Source organism: Chaetodon auriga, chromosome 2 (assembly GCF_051107435.1).
Source record: "Chaetodon auriga isolate fChaAug3 chromosome 2, fChaAug3.hap1, whole genome shotgun sequence".
NCBI classification, from domain to species: Eukaryota; Metazoa; Chordata; class Actinopteri; order Chaetodontiformes; family Chaetodontidae; genus Chaetodon; species Chaetodon auriga.
Window position 1 is genome coordinate 13501067 of NC_135075.1, and position 21760 is coordinate 13522826.

At 45.1% G+C, this 21760-nt stretch overlaps 1 protein-coding gene across 1 annotated transcript; it reads left to right on the forward strand.

Moving 5' to 3' along the window:
* Nucleotides 1-2217: 2217 nt before the first annotated feature.
* Nucleotides 2218-12836, forward strand: dyrk3 (dual specificity tyrosine phosphorylation regulated kinase 3). The gene is made up of 6 exons (XM_076755515.1): nt 2218-3131; nt 5133-5242; nt 8825-9030; nt 9164-9458; nt 9564-9980; nt 10078-12836. The coding sequence occupies exons 1-6, from the start codon at nt 3089-3091 to the stop codon at nt 10807-10809; spliced, it is 1803 nt and encodes a 600-aa protein (XP_076611630.1). The 5' UTR covers nt 2218-3088; the 3' UTR covers nt 10810-12836.
* The last annotated feature ends 8924 nt before the right edge of the window (nt 12837-21760 follow it).

Genomic DNA, 21760 nt, shown 5'->3' on the forward strand with positions numbered 1-21760 from the left:
CTTAGAAAGTTGTAAACCACAAGGTGAAATCCCGCTGAGATGCCTCTCCATTACACTCACTGATAAGGGTTAAAAAAAGAAAGGGAACCTAAATTAGTTTCACTTCTTCATGTTTGTGCAGCAAAAAGGTTCTTTGAGCAAGAAACTAAATTCCAACCAACCAGTGGAGAGAGAATTGCTGCGGAGGAATCAGTAATTTGCTGCCATTGCTGCCATCATGTGCACATCACCACTATATTGTAGCCAGTTAATTATAGATTTTAGTGCTTGTGGGATTAGATTTATTTATTTATTCATATCTCTTATGATAGGTGTTGTCCAGACGTGACCCAAGTACAAAGTGCTGAGCTCTGCGTCTCACGCTGTCTTCACCAGCTTGCATTGCTTTCAAAGCACCAGCAGGTGGCAATACATCATCTAAACCACAAGAACGTCCTGTCTGAGTATGCAGAGTGTAATCTGTGTGAGTGATTTTGTTTCCATATGTTGTGGTGTGCTCGACATAGTAAAACATTTTGCACTGACACAGTTTCACATAATGCTTTGCCTGATATGGCCGTTTTTGGGTGGATTGTGTTTTCAAAGGGCATTCAAAATGAAGTGTTAGGTCAATAAACCCGCAGGTGTCCGTGTCTGTCACAGGATCTGAGACCAAATACAGCCAGAGCCCCCAGCCCCCACAAGGACCTATAGGTAGCTTTGCACCTGGTCCCATCTCTTGCTGTGGTTGTAAATTCATTGGCTGTGATTAGAGCACCACTTTGTCTACACGCTTACACCTTGAACTCTTTTGAGGGGAAAGTGCAATAAGCACATCAGTTTATAGGCATTGTCACCCTACTCTCTCTATACACCACCATCTAAGAATAATCAGCATGGCCAAGCAGGCCTTAAAGGCTGGCTGCTGCCCAGAGGGCCGTCTGAAACTGTGTCACTATGCTTATTTATGGCAGCAAATATAGACAGACCCCTCTTCTCACCTCTGAGAAAGAGCTAAGATTAGCATCATCCTCTGCCCAGCATGTATCACTGTCTGAATTTAGTCCGTTCCCCTTCTCATGCCTGCCCGGTCTCACTCCGTCTGTCCTCTGCCCTGCCCCTAGCTATATCTAGACCTGTATAGATCTCCATACCCTCTCCAGTTTCAGTCCACCGTCCAGTTTTCCTGAGCAAAGTGAATGACCAACAGCACTGTGCGGGCCTGAGGATAAGTCTTTTTAGGTCTTGGGCAGCAACTGGTGATTAGTTTCATTATCAGTTCATAAATTTATTTTTCATCATTTAATCGTTTGGGCTATAAAATGTCGGAAAAATCGTGAAAAATGCCCACCACAATCACCCAAAGGCCAAGTTGATGTCTTACCTGTTTCATCTGACCAACAATCTAAAACCCAAGAGAACTGAGAAAACCACCAACTCCCTTCAAGAAGTCAAATCCAGTGAATTTATGGCACTTATGGCACTGAAAAGGACTTAGTTGGAACTTTTTTCTCTGATTGATCAACTAATCAATAAATCAGAATAACTGATTCAGCTCTACTTTGCCCATTACATCCCACACATGCATCTGTAAAATACTTATCACATGAAAAAACCTTTGGATTTATTTAAATTCTACCACTTTATATATGAAGAGGGTTTATAAGTTGGAACAAATGGCCCCATTAATGATTAACAAATAATTAAATATGCATAGGAACCAACTATTTAGACTTAATTGGTCTTTTTAGCTTCCTCCAGTGCATTGCTTGACCTTTGATCCCTTGGGAAGGTGAAGCAAAATGAACAAATTATTAACATTTGTAATTGCAGACTTGGATTATTGTCATTATTACCTTCTATTAATGACTTGTCAACATTTATAATCTCAAACATAAAGCTCATTACCTTTTATTAACGATGTATTAACATCTTTTAACTACAGTGTTGGTATTTCTAACCATTTATTAATAATTTGTTAACAAACATAAGTGAGGAAGTGGTCATTTACAACCCTTTATTAATCAGTATTAATGACTCAACCGCAGAAAACGTTTCACAACCTGGTTTATAATCCACACTTCATAACACTGGCAGTTTTTTAATAAAGCAGATTTACTGTACATTGCTTGAGCCCGTTCATACCGGCTCCCGTGCAGAGACTCCAGTTGGACGCTAGGGGGCCCCCTTCCGTCTGCTGTGCGGATGCTCGCTAAGCACCGCCCTGCTCCCTCCCTCGGTCCGCCTGCTGGCTCCAGGCTCGGTGAAGACGCCCTTAGCAACAACACACAGTTGCTTCGAATAAGATACTCCTACCGCGGAGAAGACGGATTAAACACTGCCGCTTTATTGCTCTCAGTGCAGGTGAAGCTTTTCTGCGAAGACGATGCGCCGGTTGTTTCTGCGGTTAACATGGGGCTCGAGCACCGCTAGCGAGCTAGCCTATTTTGGCTAGCCATCCCCCGAAGACGAGCGAAGCAGCCCCAAGCTGTCCCGAAGGAGGACATAATCTCGGGGGTTCAAACGAGCGCTAGCATCGCTGTTTGCAAACTACAAAGTCTGCCAGCCGGGAATAAGCACGGGAATGGTGCTCTGGATCGACTCACTGTACCGACAGAGAAAGGCGAGGGGCACCCGGGTCAGACCACCAAGCTGTAATATTTGGACTCAAACTATTTTTACCAGAGGGAGCTGGTCTCGGGCGGACGAGTGTTTTTGTGGCTGTGCGAGCTAGCTGGCTAGCTAACTGAGGGAAACGACCCCCCACCGCCTGCTCAGGTTTTTCAAACTGCAGCCAAGGCTAATGTTAGCCGGGGCGACACGCAACTCTGTGGTTTTAATAAAACAAGGATAAATTACAGCCAAAGCCAAGAAGAAAGCTAGCTAATCACAAGGAGAGAATAACTTGAGTCAGTTCAATCGAAACCACAGCTCGAGGCTTTTTGGACTGCACTTTTTTTTTTCTAGCAAACACTGGCGATCACGACAGAGTTATAAATGCTGTAAGCTGAGTTTGCAACGTGACTCTAGTTTGAATCTTTGTTTTCCACTTTTTCTATTCGGGGATTTTTTCCACTTTGGATGCTGGCATCACATAATAGCTGCAATCATGATGATAATAAGCAGAAAACCAGAGGGCCCAATAGCAACAGGTAACCACAACAAAGTGCTGCATTCTATGTCGGTAACTGTTACCTCTGTCTCCTAAATGTTGTCCAAGTAGTTTTGCTTTTGGTCAAATGCAGATTAGGCGTTAAAGCGTAGCGACAGCTGCCAGCTCACGTCAGTGTTTCTGGCGTTAGTTTCGTCCTCAAGCACCTCTTGGCATTTACAGAAATATCTTGGGACTAAAATGGTCTTGATTGACCAATTTCTGTCTTGGCTCGCGCACAGAGACGCGGGTTGTAAACATGTTTTCTGTCGATTTGCAGCTCCTTATCAGTCACAAGACTCGTGTCTGAGTGTTTTTGGAAGACACTCCAGGAAGCTCTGTGTTGTTTTTTACGGCTTCCCCGTAAGCATTTATTGTCTCATCAAAGTTTGATAAGAACTCAGATCCGTGAAGGCTGCACTGCTGTTTGGGAATTTACCTTACGGATGTCATCTTTGTTGTTTTATATGTTTATTGGCGCTGATCTCACCTTTGTTTTTTCTGTAGTGTGTGTTTGGGCCACTGTCCGTTTTTAAGACCGCACGTTTACAGGAAATGGAAAAAGAGTGTGTCATTGCTCTCAAGCCTCTGTCAAATGTACCATAGGATGATGTATTGTCTGCGAGGAGACTTTGTCCAGGATACCAGGAAGAGGAGGACAAAAAGCTGTGACTTAACCCCACTCACACGTTTCATGACACATGATCTGCTGTATGTGTGTTTCCGTGAACCTTGTTCTCTAGCCTTTGCTGAAGGGAGCTGAACGCCAGCTGGATGTTTGGTTACATAGAAGTTTTCCCCTCCCTGGGAAAGTTTGCTAGTACAACAGACTACAAAAAGTGCTGATCTCCCACTGAGTGATTAGGAGGTTGCAGAGGGCTAATGGGGGTCTGTGCTCACTAATAGTGTGTGTGGAGCCCTAATGCCTCTGTTTGCTGTGCTGTGCAGGTCTAATGCATCTGTTTCCAGGCAGCAGGTCTAATCTGTCCCGGAGCCGGTCTGTTGACGAGCTGGGGACACAGACTCTGACGCACCTGCGCATGGTTACAACACTCTCAAGGGCTAATCGGGGAGAACACCAAACAAGCCACGGTTTTGGGCTTTTGCTAATGAGCTAACCCAACACAATAGCTCTACAAATGGCTTAAGTTAACAGGCTACTCAGACTCATTTCAAGATATCAGAGTTAAATACTGACAGCTTACTTCTATTGAGCAACTTGTGGGTGAGCTAAATGTCTGTGGAGATGAACAGCTGGCTGATGGAGCCTTGTCATTTGAGTAACTGGCTTGCTCCTACGGTCCCAAATGGTCCCCTCATCGGTCTCCTCTGTCTGTATCATCTCACATGAGGTGTTTGGCTCGATGCCACAGAGGTGAGCGGCCACACACAGCACTATTGAATGACATGCACCCATATACTTCCATATGAGCTCTATTTCTGAGCACACCTGGTGTGTGCACTACATGACTCGGCCTGAATGGACAGATGGGCAGACGGAAAGATGCTGTCGTCACAGAGGCATCTGTTACCCCTATTAGGCCAATAATACCACTTGCAGCGCTAGCGATCTGGGACCCTAAGCCCTATCTAAGCTGGTCAGGTTGGAGCTCTGGCCGTGCATACAATGTATTGCACACAATAGATGCAATGGATGTATCTGCTAATAATGGCCCATTCACAGTTAATGTGGGTTAGGATGTTGTGGCAGACAATGCGCATCCCCAGTGTTCGACAGACCAGGGTTGTGGCGCGGCCCTGATGAGGTTAGCTCTAGGGATTTGTTGGGCCAAACAGCCCAAACGGTTTTTACTTCTAGTCTCAAGTTTACCTGGTTTGAATGAACAAGGGACTGTGTGCCGTTGTGGAGATTAGATTGCATTTTGTAGGCGTCACTTCTGGACGTCATCCTCAGGCTTTACTCCTGAGTGCGTCTGTGTTGCAGATTTGATGATACCACATGATCACACTGATTTGTTTTGTCCATCTTTGTCTCCTTCAGCGCGGCACGGCGATGGTCTGTATGACTCGTACATGAGAACAGACCACATCCTTAAAGACGAAGCAGATACAAACAGTCCGTCTGGGCTGCCCCCCATGCCCAAACACACAGTAAGTATACGCACAAACACGTACACACATACACACACAAAGCCAGTAAAGCCGTATTTCCTGTGCTGGAGGACGCTCTGTCTCCAGACATCCTGTCCCTCAGAGAGATATTCCCCACTCAGCCTTGTTCCCATGTGCACCCGCCCCTCTTACCCTCAGTCTTGTTTGGCAGGGTGGGTAGATCATCTCTCTTCTTATCTCATATCTCCAACATTTGCATTTCAGTCAAGTTTTTATACCCTTCAATGAGAATAACTTGATCATGTGAGTAATATTGATGGACTGCCTGAGGGGCTATGAGAATGTGTGTTGCAGCGGGCAGTTCTCGTGACTGTGTCAAAAGAGTTGAAGGGAAGTAGCCATTTTGTGTCTCCACCAGCCAAAGTGAACACAGAGATCTAACAGCAATTACCAACCATGTGAATTTTACAGTTTAAACACATTTCCATACGTTTCATGTGGCGCAAACTTACCAATGGACAGTATGTTCACATTTGGTATGATCTCTATTTGCTTGATACACAACTGCCCTGTGTGCACGCAAATGATTTGACAGAAGAACAGGCCACAATCCACCTTTGATCTGTAGGTCTGCGTGTAGTCATGCACATTTACGGGGTTTCCAGTAACTGTAACTGATAAAATGCAGTTCGGAGGATTCCTTCCATTCATCAGGATATATAGTTGTTGGGGTTTTTTTTTTTTTTTTTTTTTTTTTGTTTCATTTATTTGAGTTGCATTTTGGCCTGTTGTCAGACAAGATGCACATATATAGGACATCACTTTGAGATCTGGTAACATCTTTATTTATTTTAACATTTTATACATTAAAGGATTAATAGCTTCACTGACACTTAAAAAATGTCAGCTGCAGCCCCTTTCTGTTATGTTTCCCTCTCTGAAAAGCCCCTTTGGCAGAAAATGCACACACACAGACAATGACACTCCACCAGCGGAGGGGAAAAAAGACCGGTTTGATATATTGTAAAGATTTATTGGGCTTGAAAATGTGACCCACAAACAAAATCACCAATCAACGTCCCCCCCCCCCCCCTCCCCTTCTTCTGTCTCGTTGTAATCCGCCATCATTGGGCTCGCGCAGAGGTTAGCCCTAGTTTTCTATTCTAGTCCTGTCCCTTTTCCTTTTGTATTTTCTGTCACGCTCACAGAGGTAATATCCTCTGTTGAGCGTGACTGACAGTAGCTCGCCCCAGTTCAGAGTGCTGTGCAGCTTGCCTTGTGTGCTATTAAAGTAATAAACTGATATCACCCCTGTCCTCTGTTAGAGGAAGGGACAAGCTGATCAAATGGATTGTAGTTGCGGGTTGTAATACAAGCACTAATGTGGACCGCTCCGCTCAACACCACAACACTGATCGATTTAGTGGAGTCTGTGACCTAATGACCTAACATCATGTCTCTGCATGATTTGCTGATACATGTGTGACAAAGGTCTACATGCGTTGAACTGTGCAGCTCTGTCAGCATGTGCTTGAGAGAAGGAGAAAAGCATGCTTAGGTGTTTCTCTGAGCAAAGTGCTAAGCTCTTCTCCATCTGTTGCACCATGCAGATTTGCACACAGAGGACTCTCCACCCTCGGTGTTACCTGGCGCTTAAGAGGATTCGTGCTCTCTGGTTTTCATTTCCACTATTGGTCACTTTTTGAAATGTTTGTTTTCTAATTGTGCCCCCCTGCCCGCTCAGTCAGTAATCCATCACAGTTGGTGCTCCACATGGGGAGAGCTTTGAATTTTTCTTTTTTTCTTTCAGCATTTGTGTCTGTGTGTGGGTGAAGGGGCTCAATCAGTGACACTTGCTGTGTTTGTAGTGCAGCTCAGGGACAACAGCTGCATGGGACCCTGGGTCAGCAGTAGGGCTGCTGTAATAAGACTATATGGTTACATGTATGGAAACCCCTCCCACATTCCACCTCTATTTTAAGACTCAAATTTACAACACAAACACTCTCCAAGCTGAGTCCTCTTTCAGGGGAGCATGTCAACACCTACTTTTAATATACATTTCCTTGTTGTGTTGTCCTTATCAGCTAGCATGGTTTCAGCTGTAGACTGGCTCAGCTGTGTGTACACGCTGAAGCCAGGAGCTCCACGGTGCAGCGTAGCGGTCTAATGGGAGAAAAGAAAACATCAGGTCTAAAATCTGCCCTCGCTCAGATGGGTGAAACCACAGTGCCATTAAAATAAGAATTGTTCATGTGAAAGAGAGACAGCTAGGCAAACCCAGTAAATATGCGTGTCTGTATATAGGAAGGCCGGGCTGAGTTTATGTCAGCGTGTCTTATTAACAGCCACACTGCTTCTACAGTTTAAGAGTATAATCTAACTTTAATGACTGTCATTTCCCATGTGCTCCATAATCTTGTGGAGGGTTCTTTCCGCTGGTAAGAGAGGGAGAGACGGAGAGTGAGGAGGAATGAATTCCTGGGGTTGCTGAGACGAAGCTGTTTACTGGCAGGCAAGAGCAAGACTATGTAGAGCTTTCCTGAAACTCTTCTAACCTCTCAGGTCGTCCCAAGCGGAGGTGAATCTGTCACTCTTTAAGTTTGTGGGCAAATATGCCCACAGAGGGGATTACAAAATGTACAGTGACTGCTAATTCCAAATACAAATTCTAGTCAGTCTGTCATCTGGGCTAATCTACAACAGCTGAGTTGTTGGTTTAAGTGCCAATGGCCAGTCACTGTTTGCAGTTGTATTCAACCCCAATGGAAGTATTCAGATCTGTTCAAGAAGTTAAACGCTGGACCTTACATATGAAAAAATTTATTGCAATGCTGAGCTCAAGATCGCTCATCCCTTTTACCTCATGGCTGACATCTAGCAAACAAACAAGGAGGCGGGCGTTGTGCATGTTTGGGGGTGGGTCACTTCTTCTGAATTTCCTACCAGACTAGATCTAGATCCAGTTGTTCTGGTTCACCGACTGCTTTCGCTTCCTATGACTCTGCAGTTAGCTGTTGATATTTAGGGCTGTATCAAACAAAACCTGACCCAGAACTGCTAACTAGCTGCACATTCCTCGTATTGTTTACGGGATAAATCACGACTTAATCGGCAATCTCTTTCTGCAATCTTTCCATGTTGGTGTGTAGTGGTGATGTGTAAATAGATATATCTAGATGGTGCCATTATCTATTTTCATCATTTCTTTTGACCCTCCTCTTGAGCTTCGAAGACTCATAACTTTATTTTCTATTATTATATATGAATTGTTGATATAATTCAAGGACTAAAGACTTATTATTTTTATTTTCTTTTACTTTTATTTTCTTAATGACCATGTTCAGTTGGCTCTCGGCTAAGGTCTTGCAGGTTTCAAGTCGCCCGTGTTGTGCGCAGTGTCTCACTAGACTAGATAGACACACATTGACAAAACAGAGGGTGTCTCGTCGCTCTATTGAATACATTCATAGAACACAATGAACTACATGTCTTGTACACAAAGAAGCACAATATGCACATGCTGTTTGTAGCTCCAATGGAGTGTTTACTGAAAGGATTTTCTAATGGCTTTCTTTTTGTCCAATTTCTGTCTGGCTGTCTCTCTCCTTCCTCTAATAGGCTGTCAGTAACAAGACTGTAATGAGGGATCAGGTAACTGTGCGTGGTACTCAGCTGAAGGTCAAGTACCTGTATGAAGACTCCACTAACAACCGAAAGATCAATGCCATAACCACAGCAACCACTCAGAACAGTGGGACCACTGGTCAGACGCCCAGTAAACCTGCCCCGGTCTCCAGTCTGTCAAAGGAGCGCAGTGTCGACAGGTGAGACACACATACACACACACACACACACACACACACACACACACACAAAGACATCGAAAGAAAATATCTTTCAGAGCTAGTTAAGTGGCCCCAAAGCTTCAGCTGTTCACCAGCATGTTTCTGTCCACAGCACTGAATCCAGTAAGGGCTCCAGTGAATCCTCCGGCCCACACGGAGGTGGGAACAGCGGGAAGCTTTGTGGTCCTCTCACCCCTGACCAGGCCCTAAGACTGTACCGATCTCAGCTGACCACCCTGGAGCAAACGGAGGTCCACTCCTACCCAGACATCTATTTCGTGGGACCCAATGCCAAGAAGAGGCCTGCCGTCGCTGGAGGCAACAACAACTGTGGCTATGATGATGAGCAGGGCGGATACATTCATGTCCCCCATGACCACCTGGCTTACCGCTACGAGTTCCTCAAGGTCAGACATCCACACTTTTCAGGCTATCACAATCACAGTTGAGTCTCTGTGAAACTGATTAATAGCTAACCCAGCTTTTATCTCCCTCTCTTTCACCCTCTCCAGATTATTGGTAAAGGTAGCTTTGGCCAGGTGGCTAAGGTATACGACCACAAACTGCAGCAGCACCTAGCTCTGAAAATGGTGCGCAATGAGAAGCGCTTCCATCGGCAGGCGCAGGAAGAGATCCGCATCCTGGAGCACCTGCGCAAGCAGGATCGCAATGGCACCATGAATGTTGTGCACATGCTTGAAAACTTTACCTTCCGCAACCACATCTGCATGACCTTTGAGCTGCTGAGCATGAACTTGTATGAGCTTATCAAGCGTAACAAGTTCCAAGGCTTCAGCCTGCCACTGGTCAGAAAGTTTGCACACTCCATCCTGCAGTGTCTGGAGGCCCTGAGCAGGCACAGAATCATCCACTGTGACCTCAAGCCAGAGAACATCCTGCTCAAACAGCAGGGACGCAGCGGCATCAAGGTAGGACATTGGTCACCTATGAAATTGTGCACAGGCCCTATAACAGGTTTTGTACATTTTCAAGTTCACTCATTGTTTCCTCTTGTGTCTCTACCAGGTGATTGACTTTGGTTCCAGCTGTTTTGAACACCAGCGGGTGTATACCTACATCCAGTCTCGTTTCTACCGAGCTCCGGAGGTGATCCTTGGTTCACGTTACGGCCTTCCGATTGATATGTGGAGCTTCGGCTGCATACTGGCCGAGCTGCTGACTGGCTACCCCCTGTTCCCCGGCGAGGACGAGGGCGACCAGCTGGCCTGTGTCATGGAGCTGCTGGGCATGCCTCCACAGAAGGTCCTGGAGCAGGCCAAAAGGGCAAAGAACTTCATCAACTCCAAGGGCCACCCTCGCTACTGCGGAGCCAACACCCTGCCCACGGGGGCCACCGTGTTGACGGGGTCTCGCTCTCGCCGTGGGAAGATGAGAGGTCCTCCAGGTAGCAAGGAGTGGAGTGCTGCGCTCAAGGGCTGCGAGGACCCCACCTTTACTGACTTCATAAAGAAGTGTTTAGACTGGGACCCCCTGTCTCGTCTCACCCCTAGCCAGGCCCTCAGACACCCTTGGCTGTATCGGCGCCTACCCAAGCCCTTACCAGGGACCGATAAGAGCCAAGGGGCCACGGTGAAACGGCTCCCCGAGCACCACAGCACCTCCTTCCCCTCTATCCTGGCCAAAGGGGGGCCTGGCTTAGGCACCACAGCTGCCAACAACAAACTGAGGAGCAACATGATGGGAGATTCGGGGGAGGCCATACCTCTTCGCACGGTCCTACCCAAACTTGTCTCTTAGAGAAAAAAGAGAGAGAGTCCTGTAATCTCCTCTCCTTCCACTTCTTCCTCCTCTGAACTCCTCAGGAGGAGTCGGAGTACAGGAGGAAGTGGAGTCTAGGTTTTAAAACTCGTTTGGTTGTTCTTTTATTTGTTTTCTACTGAGAGGTGTCGACACCCCAGTTCCTGGTTTTTAATATTAGCTGAACAGACAGAGAGAGAGACAATAAAAGAAACACTCTAAAAAGTTTTTATACAGAGGATTTCCTTGAGCGGCTGTGGAATTTCTAGATACAGCCATTGATAAGGTTTGATTTTAGATAATGCTTTTTAAAAACCTCCTCATGTGAGTGGACAGCTTCGTCAACGAGCAAATGTTTTTAACCTTTGTGTGTTCTCACGTGAGTGTTGTGTTCTTAGTAAAACACACTCAAGCACACCTGCACTGTCACTTGCCTCACTTCACACTCTTTCTTAACACTCAGAGGACGCCACCCTTTCTCGGGGAGTGTTTGAGTGAAATTTGAAAAGGGCTACAGAGATTACTCTTATCAGGTTAGAGTTAGCAAGCAAAGATATGTTCAGCTGACGTAAGTTAACAGGGGAAAAAAGAATCATGCCCTGCACACACTGACAGTTATCCTTCATACATACAACGTAAAGGCCTTTACACAGGTAAGGAGGGATTGGCATTATGTAGTGACTAATTATGAAAAGGTTTTTTTTCAGCAATAAGTCTTCACTTCTTTGTATTTTTCCAATTGCGTCCTTTTTCTACCTTTCCTGACCCCTGGTGCTTGCGTGTCAGCTCAAAATATTTCGTTAGTATGTGTGTGTGCTTTAGCTTCCTGGTGCTACTGTGGGAGACATTAAGAGGGCGTTGGGCGACCTATTTACACCCCCCTCTCCTCTCATCTCCCCCCGTTTCAGTCAGGAGGACAGTAGCTCCACTCAAACTGTCACAAAGGTGTCACCGTCACACTCGGTACTTCACAAACTGGTTTGCGTGAGGCTGTCGGCTGAGGCCAGCTCACATAAACTGGCATTTATATGTAGAGAGAGAAGGAGAGCTGCAAGTCATTGCACATACACACCTGTGGGTGGAAAGTTGGCTTCGGAAAGTAGAAGTTTGCATGAGTGTCACCTGCCCATGCCCCCAATTGGCTGCTGTGATAGTTGGCCGTGGTGCATTAATCGGAATGGAAGAATAGTGCGAGGTGAAAATGATCATGGGATAAAATGAAGGGTGGGCTGTTTAATATGAGCCAAGGTCTTTTTTCCCTTTCTGGGGGAGGCGCAGAGGAGTTGACAGGACGGGGCAGTGACAAAAAAAAGGAGGGTTTTTATGGTACTGAAGAAAGAAGTGTTTCTCAGGGAGACATACTTGATACATCCCTTAATCTTATATGAACTGTGTTCCACTTACAGTCCTCTGTGCCGAGTTTGGACGAACATGCATGCAGTTGTGTCCACTGAGAGCGAGAGAACGCATATACGAGTGTCTCTGCAAAGGGGGTCTGCATGCTCCACAATCTGACCTAGATAATCTCTCCTCCCCCACCATCTCTGTCACTCGTTTTTTTTTTTTTCCTCACTCTGTCTCATGTAGGGCAGGGAACCTCTTTAAACTCACACACACACACACACACAGTGAATTATGGTGCTGTCCGAAGCGCGCACACACAGACACGCACGCAGAAAACACGGTGCATGTTGTATGGACCACACCACTCAAACTACTTTCTCTCATCCCGCATTTCTGAAGTGAAAATGTCAGGGATTTCTACTCTGTCTCCATTTTTTTTATAGAAGTGGTTTCTGTTGCTAATCAGTCCAGAATATCAGAGGATGTAAAATGCAGAAAAAGAGAAAGTTGTATACTGTCATGTTGTACTATTGGTGTGCGTTAGGAGGGTGTTTGGTGTTCCAGCATGAAATCACAACTTGTTATCAGACTGAGTGACTATGAGAAGAGAAACTGTACAGTAACCAAATGAAGTTGTGATAGTTTCTTTTTCTAAAGAAAATAAAAATGATTATTAACTGAAATGTGCTACTCTGAGGTGATTTCTGATTTATCACACACATTTTCTGTTCTGTCAAAGCTGATCCAAAACTGGATTACATCTATGCAACATGCAGGGTGAAGCAAACATCCCCTTAGATTTGAGCCCTGAAAAGATTTCGTTCTCGGTCCAGTTGTGACAGTGAGATAACAGATGAAGAGAAACTCTGGTTCACGTACTCATTTGTTGCTGAACCTGAAGCTCCTGTAACCAGCAGTTAGAGTTTTATTTGCCACTTGACACCTGGAGGCTGTGTTTGGAAACAAAGGTGTGTTTCTGGACGGCCCCTGGTTCAGTCAGTGTAGTGAGTCACATAAAGTGAATTGTATTTCAGTCTGCGATTCGGTTACAGATTCTGCGAATCCTGGGTCACTGACGAGTAAGTGGCCTGTGACATAACCTCAAGGCAGCATGTGATACTGACACTGCCTTGTCGTTATGCACTGTCACAGGGCGGTGAAAGGCAAAGAAACAGAACAGAGTATGTAACGTACATGTGAAGACCCCCAGTCATCCAGGTTAAAGTGTAGCAGCAGACACTGCACAGTAACAACACCTGTGACTGAATTTTCCTCCCAAAAGTGTCTCAGCAGAGCAGACACAGCTGAAGCTGACAGAGGTAATGATGGAATCGGGTTTGTGTACAGTGAGATAATGAGCTAGTGTTGACAGTAGTTGGTATTGTTAATTTATAGCTGCAGCTGTGTCTACCCTGCTGTTGGGGGTGTGATGATGTCACCTGCAGTCAGTCAGTCAGCTCAGGTGCTCAGCATTTCATCCTTGGAAAGTTTCAAGGGAGCTCGACGACATCTGTTGTGACTCTACTGGGACTTGTTGATGCCGTGTATAGTTCACCAACTCTTCAGTAGGGACTTAAGGACCACGTTAGGTGGATGACTGCACTGAGTGGAACCTAAAACAGCTGTTTGTTGAAGTCAACATTACGAGGGGCTCCTGGCAATCAAATCAGTCTGGTGTCCTGCCCGTCTGCACGAGCCACATTTATCCTGTTTTTACCAAGATTGTCTTAGTATCTATCTATGAAAGTGTTTTTCACCTCCTCATAGTCTGCCTGAGGGTGACTCTGAGGTGGTGAGAATGAAGAAGACCGAACCATCTCCTGTGACACTGATGATTCATGAATGTTTACACTCACACACTGTTGCCCTGAGGGAAGAAAAACTCAGCCATACACGCAACAGGAAGAGGAGGAGGACGAACCGGTTGAGCAACCTACTGAAGATGACGGGAGAGAGAGGAGAGTGGGTGGTTTGGATATGTGTAGAGGAATTTGAACCAGGTGTTTTGTGCCAGCTGATCTTCAAAGTGTGATGGACACTGGTAAAATGACGTGGGTATCGCCCTTCATCGTCAGCCTGGGCTTGGCTCACTCTTTCCATCAGCGGCAAGTCAGTGTGCCCTCATGAATGTGTTTATTCAAATTACTGTGAGATCAGGTTGAACAAACAAGCAAGAAGGCAGTACAAGAGGAGGCAGAGGGCGTCCTGTGTGGTGAGCCTGAAGTTAAGTAGACGTTGTGTCTTTATATTGTTCTATTAATCTGTCTTTGTGATAGATTGTGATTCAATAGTGATGCTATTCTGGCATGTTATTCTGACATGTGCTCTTTGGACGTTTCAGTGGTGGGAGAGGTATCAGATCCTTTACTGAAGTAAAAGCACTAATACCACACTATGAAAATACTCCACTACAAGTACAAGTCCGACATTCAAATCACATATCTCTGAAGGTCAACTTTGATAATGTATCTGTGCAGCTAATCCATTTTTTTAAATAAGTAGTTTATTCATCTTAAGAAATTTGAGAATTTATCACCAGATTTTCAGAGAAGAGGTTTTCAGTGGACAGGAAGGGGATGAAAAACTGTAATCTGAAAACTAACTAAAGCTTTCAGGCTGTAGTGGAGCAGTAAGTACAATATTTGCCTCTGAGGTGTAGCGCAGTAATATATAAGGTTGCATAAAATGGAAATACAAGTACAAGTACCCTGAAATTCTACTTAAGCACTGGACCTGAGTAAAATGTAAATGTTCCATCTGGAATTGGTGTGAAAACCAACATGTTTTAATAATGATATTTTCCTTCCTCTCCAAACCAGGCTCACGACACTGCAGTAAGTTGTTTTTAAGTCTGTTCTGTCTGTCTTTCTCTCCCCATCTCTTCCCATTAATGTAAAAGCAGATTAGATCAATCCCATTAGACACCAATCCAGTCACCTTCTGACCATATGGCCTAAAGCTTGCACGTCCCCTCGTACATCCCCTCTGGCACAGTGACTTCTATTCTCTAAACCACACACATATGATGGTGTTCATCCTCTCCTCTCCTCTCCTCTCCTCTCCTCTCCTCTCCTCTCCTCTGTCCTTCATATGAGAATGGGTCTAAGCCTTCAGACCATATGGAGCCACAGCAGGATCTCGGGTGGTGAGCGAGGGCGAGGAGGGGCAGAGTGGTGGCAGCTCTCTGATTACCATGCAGGTTGAGAAATCTTGGCCTGCTCGTTGCTCCATGTTTTCCTCGAGGGGTAAACATCTCTTTATTCCCTTTATGCTGTTGATGATGTTGTTATGTGGATACCGATTCGGTGCCTGTAGTCAGTTTGTGTTTGTTTGAGGTGAATTATATGAACAACAAAAACTCAATTTTCAGTTTATGGGATACATTTTTTCACATACTTTTAGGGCTATCTAGCCATGAATTTAGTTTTGCTTTTATCCGTCCAGTTGTGTCTTTCCAGTGACAATTCATGGGAGCTGCTTACTAGCACATAGTCCCTAAGACAAGCATTGAAACCGTGCAGGTTATCAGCATGGCTAGATACCAAGCAATGTAAATGACATAAATATATGATTTTTGTAATTCAGGTGAACAAACCCTTTAATTTTACTTTTTAAAAAATCAGTTTATGTAAACTGCTTGCGGAAAAGTTTAGTGTTTGGCTTTGAATGTCAGCATAAATCGCACCAAAGGGGTCAGATGGGCACCGGTGAAATGAACAGATATCTTATCTGAGGAGCCTCCACAAGGTCTTTGCATTGTGCAGGCTTGTCTTTTCTAGAAGATGGAACCAAAAAGCTGCTTTAATCTTACAGTTGGTGCTTCAGGTGGGTTTTCCTTATACTTTGAAAATGACATACAAATAAGATTAGCAGGGCTTTGTACTTTTCTTTGTTCTTCCTGTACATTTTCTGTGACAGCAGACATGACTTACTCAACCTGTTTAGGGATGTGACTGAAGTGTCTTTTTTGTCCCTGAGGACCGGCAGTGCTTCAGTCATGTTTTGTTTGTTCACATATTTGCATGTCATAAAACTGCTTTATGTGTTCATGTTGTTCGTCTCTGCTATCTCTGTCGTGATCCAGCAGAGGAAATCGTGCTGTCTGGACTGAAGACACGACCAGAACGGTGACTCACTATTCCACAGCGCTCCGACGCACGGTCCTCTGTGCTTCACTCCTTCATTTACATTTTTTTTTTTTTTTTTTGCTTGATATTGGAATGGACAGTGCAGTCACACACACACAACTATAAACACACACAGTCCTGGGTCGTGGAGTGCAGACAAACACCAGAGCTATGAGTGTCGTCTGGCTTCGGTCCACCGGGACAGCTGAGGTACGAACCAGGGGATGGAAGCAGCAGGAGAATGCCACATTAGTCCCCCACTGTTGCACCAGCACACACATACTCAGTAAGAGAGACAACACATGTCCCCACTTGCACAAAAACAGACTCCAGCCTACTGTTCCTTACTCATATGCACACAATGACACACTCACAGCTGAGCGCACACTAGTCACACGCGCAAATGCACAGCTGAGCACATGTCTATACAGGCTGAACAGATGCAGATCGTTGGGAGAGGTGGGGTTCAGCTCCAGGAACATTTGCCCACCCAACCCACTGATCTGCATTCCACTCAGACTGCAGGGTACGCGTGCACGCTGTGTGATTTTTATTTTGTTGCAAAAGGCATTTTGTTGAGACCTTTAACTTCATCTTACTGGTTGAAACTTCAGCTGTCTGTTTCTTCCTACAGTTACTGTATTTGCTGCCTGCATATGCAGCCCCCATATTTAGGTTTTCGGTTTCCTTGTCTTGTTTACATGACCCGGCTGGGTCACAGTTGGGACTGGAATAGAGGATGACTCATCCCCCGTCTACAGAGATGAGTCTGACTGCCTGTCTGTTTGTTTCACTATATGTGTGTGCGTTAGTATGTGTGTGTAAGTTTGCATGTGTTTTTATGGTTGTGCCTTTCCAGTTCTCTTATAGCCTCAAGGTAGCCGGTCTGCATAGCAACACTCTGGGAAGAAGCTCCAAGGCCACATTAAAGCTATCATTTTGCAATATCCGCAAACCCACCTACTCAAAAGCACTGCAGACTACTCTGTCTCTTCTTCTTTGACTGTTTAGAATGAAGAGGCGGATGAACATATCTACTATGAAACATGTAGTTCATTGTTTCATTCTTGTGATAAAATATTGTTTCATGATAAAAATCCGGCCATTGGCACTTTTTTAAAAATCAATTTCTGAACTCTAAAGAAACAAACACTTAACTGATGCACCTGTCTTTGTCCGACTTCACGATGTATTTTTCTCCACCTGCAGCGAAAGGCAACGCAAGTTTATTTGCATGTTCAACAATGTGGAGACTCAACTTGAAATAATTCCAGGAACCTGTCTAGTGCTGTCTGTGTTGTATTTCTCCACCAGTATTCATGTTCTGAGCCCAGCCTCTGTGTTGACAGGTCGGTGGAGATAGAGTGTATGTCGTCTTATGTATTTATTACTACTGGAGCCAAAAATGGCTACTTCGCCCAGCGGTGCCCCAGCTACTGTCCTCAGAAGACTTCATAAAACACAGCTGACTGTATGATACTATCCCTCCTCCTCTTCTGTCTACATTCTCCCACTCTCGTCCTTGCACATGTGTACATCCACTCCAGCCGAGGTTATACTTTGTCCCGATGAGCGGGGTGACCCAAGACTGTCCACTTTACATATATCATTTGACTCTGCAGCTTTTCTCCCCGCAGTGCTAGATGTATAGCTATCTGTGGTGAAGACGTGGACTCCTATTGTCTGGGAAGGCATCTACAGCCTGGACGCTGTGTCACAACCTTTCTGTTGCTGGGTGAATGGGATATTTACGGTTGGTTTCAGGTTTCACGGGGAAAACAGGACAAACTTTAGCAGGGAATTTTTGGAGTTTGGGAGACGGTCATGTGCTAGCATGAACCTTCGCCCTTGTTGCTAAGCTGCCTTTACTTTATCCCACCCTCTTAGGGCTCTGGTCAACACTGACATTCAGGCAAATTCGCATGAATTGACCTCGATTTGGCTGATTTGCAAATCAGGAGAAATGCGTTTATAAAGTAAAAAAAGCTAATGTCTAGCTCTAATGTGTGTCAAGTCTGTGGTTGCATGTGTGTATGTACACGACACAAGCTCACGTGCTGTGTCTGTGTTTGCATGGATGCACAGAGTAAACACAGGCTCATGATGAGTTTCTGTCACATGCTTCATCTTGTTTGTAGTTTCACGGAAACTGCTGTCCAAGTATGAAATTCAAAGTCAGTGTTATTCAGCAAGAACAAAGACTTCTGAGAAACTGCCTTTTTGTGCTACTGTGGCTCAACAAGAACAACCATTTAATGTGCTCCAGTTTGGCTCGCTCTACTTTGAATGCTCTCATAACAGCTTCTACTTCACCAGCAGTGGATTCTTGGTAAGTCAATTCAACGCTGATTATAGTTAATCTAGTTTGAAGACGACACACTGCATGACTTTGTCACAAGGGGCACAAGCTCCACTGAAATGTTCCCTGAAGGTATTAAACAGCACATTATATTGCAGTGTGTACAGGACAGGGTGGCACCAGTAGTGTACACAGAAGGTATCTATATATATATATGTATGTTTATATGTTTGTGTGTGTGTGGGAGGCACTGGCCTCATTCTCTCCGATGTCCTCTTTCTCTGGTCTCTCCTTTGTAGCAGCTGCTGGGTGAATTGTTGTCCTAAGTGCTTTTTCCATGGCATGAGTGTGGAGTGCCAGTTTCCGTCTGCTTCTGACAAGAAACACACTGACCTCTGAGAAGAGGAGAGGAGAGGAGAGGAGGAGAGGAAGGTTTTCCTTTGGCAGCCGAAACGATGATCTTACTTTGCACGATGGATTCTCCTTCTCCTTCATCTCCCTGCCTGGCTTTCTGTCTGGCACACACACCCACACACCCTCTGAGGGAGACTGAGGACATGTTTGAACACAGCCCATCAGCTGGGCATCAATAATTCAATCATTCTGCACTGCGTTAATGTTTATGTTTCACTGCTGGCTGAACACAGCAGCTCCGTGCTATATTAAGACCTGGAGCACTTTGTAAAACATCACAGAAATATTGAGAACACTACAGGGAGAAACATTTTGGAAGTGCTAAAAGAATAATGGATGCATTTTTGCTTTTTTTGGGTCTGTTTTTCCTCTCAGGCCTCCAGTGTTGAAAGTAGTTTAACATTTTGGGAAACTCACTTATTCCCTTTCTGGCAGAGAGTTAGATGAGAAGACTGATATAACTAAATAAACAAATAAACAGCTTGCACACTGCGGGCCTCCAGTGACCACTATTTATTACGACCACTCTAATGCCCTCCGATGTCCACTATTTATTGCACCCACTCTAGGTGCAATAAATAGTGGACATCGGAGCCCTGCAGTGTGCGAGCTGTTTATTTGTTTATTTCATGATTTGCTCACTTTCGGCTCAGCACCTGCCCTCTTTGGTTTGGATCTGCATGCAGTGCATAGTCCTATTTGTAAGACTGATAGCACTCTCCTATTTGTCCATTCACTTCAGGACTGCAGTGCTTATCTTAGCTTAGCATAAAGACTGGAAACACAGGTAAAGAGCTAACCTGGCTCTGTCCAAGGCTAACAAAACGGCTGCCCCTCTAAAGCTCACTAATGAACACATAATATAGTGTTTAATTCATATGAAAAACCAAAGTGTGTTATTGCTGTTTTATGGGGGGTTATGTGCTGGACAGCCGTTTCACTGGCAACTGCTCAGAGCCAAGACAGTCCAGCACATAACTTCCAGGATTTTGTTCTCTTATGTCAGAGCCAGGCTAGCTCTTTCCCCCTGTTCCTAGTCTTTATGCTAAGCTTTATGTAGCCTGATCTTTAATGGACAGAAAAGAGCTGTATCAATATTATCATCACAGTGTCCATTTGCTCTACTTCAGAACTAATTATTTTGTGTTGTCTGATCACATCGGAAATCAAAAGTGTTTTAGTTCGATGGAGTTTGAAAGGAGGGATAAGTTCGCACATTTTGAAACAGTCACAGTGTCACAGTACCCAGGAAAAGTGCCAGAAAAAATGAGAGCTAGAGAGAGAGAGAAGTTCAAAACCTGTGTACTTTCTCACCTCTGAATATCTGATCGTCAGTTTCGGAAAGTCCCAGAAATGGTTTGATGCAGCCAAAATGTTGACCTTTTGCTTTGACACCCATCGCTGTCCCACAGACACCTACAGACTTGTGTATCTATATCAGAAGGGTGAAACTTTACTCATGGAGCTTGCATGCTGTACACAGTCAAGGTCAGAGTCAAGATTTGGCTTAGACACAAACACACACACAGACACACACACATACACACACAGATAGATACACAACAAAACAGCATGAGGCCTGCTGGACTAAACAGGGGCAGTCCACTCTCTATGTTCCCTGACTGCATTAAGTCCCGAGTTCAAGAGTTCAGGGCTTAATGTTACTAATCCTGTCGGTTGGTGAAATGTACACTGGAAACGTGAGGCAGGCCATGCAGTAATATGTACTGTATATACTGTATAGATTGAGGGTCCAGAATGACGTCTATATATGTCGCTTATGGGAAAATGGCAAGTCTTAAAGATTAGCAGGTGTGTGTGTGTATGCTGCATATCCACATGGACATACTGTATATGTATGTCAGGAGCAGGGCAGCTAGTAAGCATAAGACGTGACAGGACATGGTATTGGCTGAGGGGAATATATGTTTGAAGATTGAGCTCCAGGAATGGAAATCCACACCAGTGGGGCATGCTGGTCTGTGGGTCATACAACCATACAAGGGCATGGTAGAGGCAGAGGACCATCATACCAATCCAGCACATGCACACACATCTATGTGGGTGTGTGCATCTGGGGGTGGGGGTGGCGGGTGGTAGTGCCAGCTGGGCAGCTTAAATATAGTGTGGAGTGGAGCATTGCAACTGCACGGGACTCTAGGAACACATGACTGTCAGTCCAGTAGTAATTCACAGCAGATTTCTCTCAGCTTTGTGATGACAGACGAGACAAGAGAGGAGGATGATTAAACTGAGTTGTCTTATAGGGCCCGAGCTAAGCGGTCTGAGTTTAGTAATGGGAGACTGATGTTGCAGACACCAAGCGAGTGTGCTGTATGCAGAATATGGGGCTGTGTTACAGGTATGTCAGGTAAGGCTGTGTTACAGGTGTCACAGGGCCACGAAGATGAGGAGCATGGAGTCTGTGGAACAGACGTGCAGGGGCAGTGGGGCAGTAGGCTGAGTGTAGGAGGTGAAACGTGATGGGGATCAGACTGGCAGGATTAAAGAGCACTGGAGTGACCTCTGCTAATGCACAGAACAGAGGGAAGGGATGAAGAACGAAGGGGAGGCTGCAGTAACAGCTGCTCATTAAAGAAGCACAGTGCACGCCCTCCTGCCCGCACAACGCACACAAACACACATGCAGATATATTAATACATATGCACACGCAGGCATATACAAAAACATTCAACACACACATTCAACGTACATAAACTATGGGAGTGATTTAAATTGGAGGATAATCTCATGCACAAAGTGGCT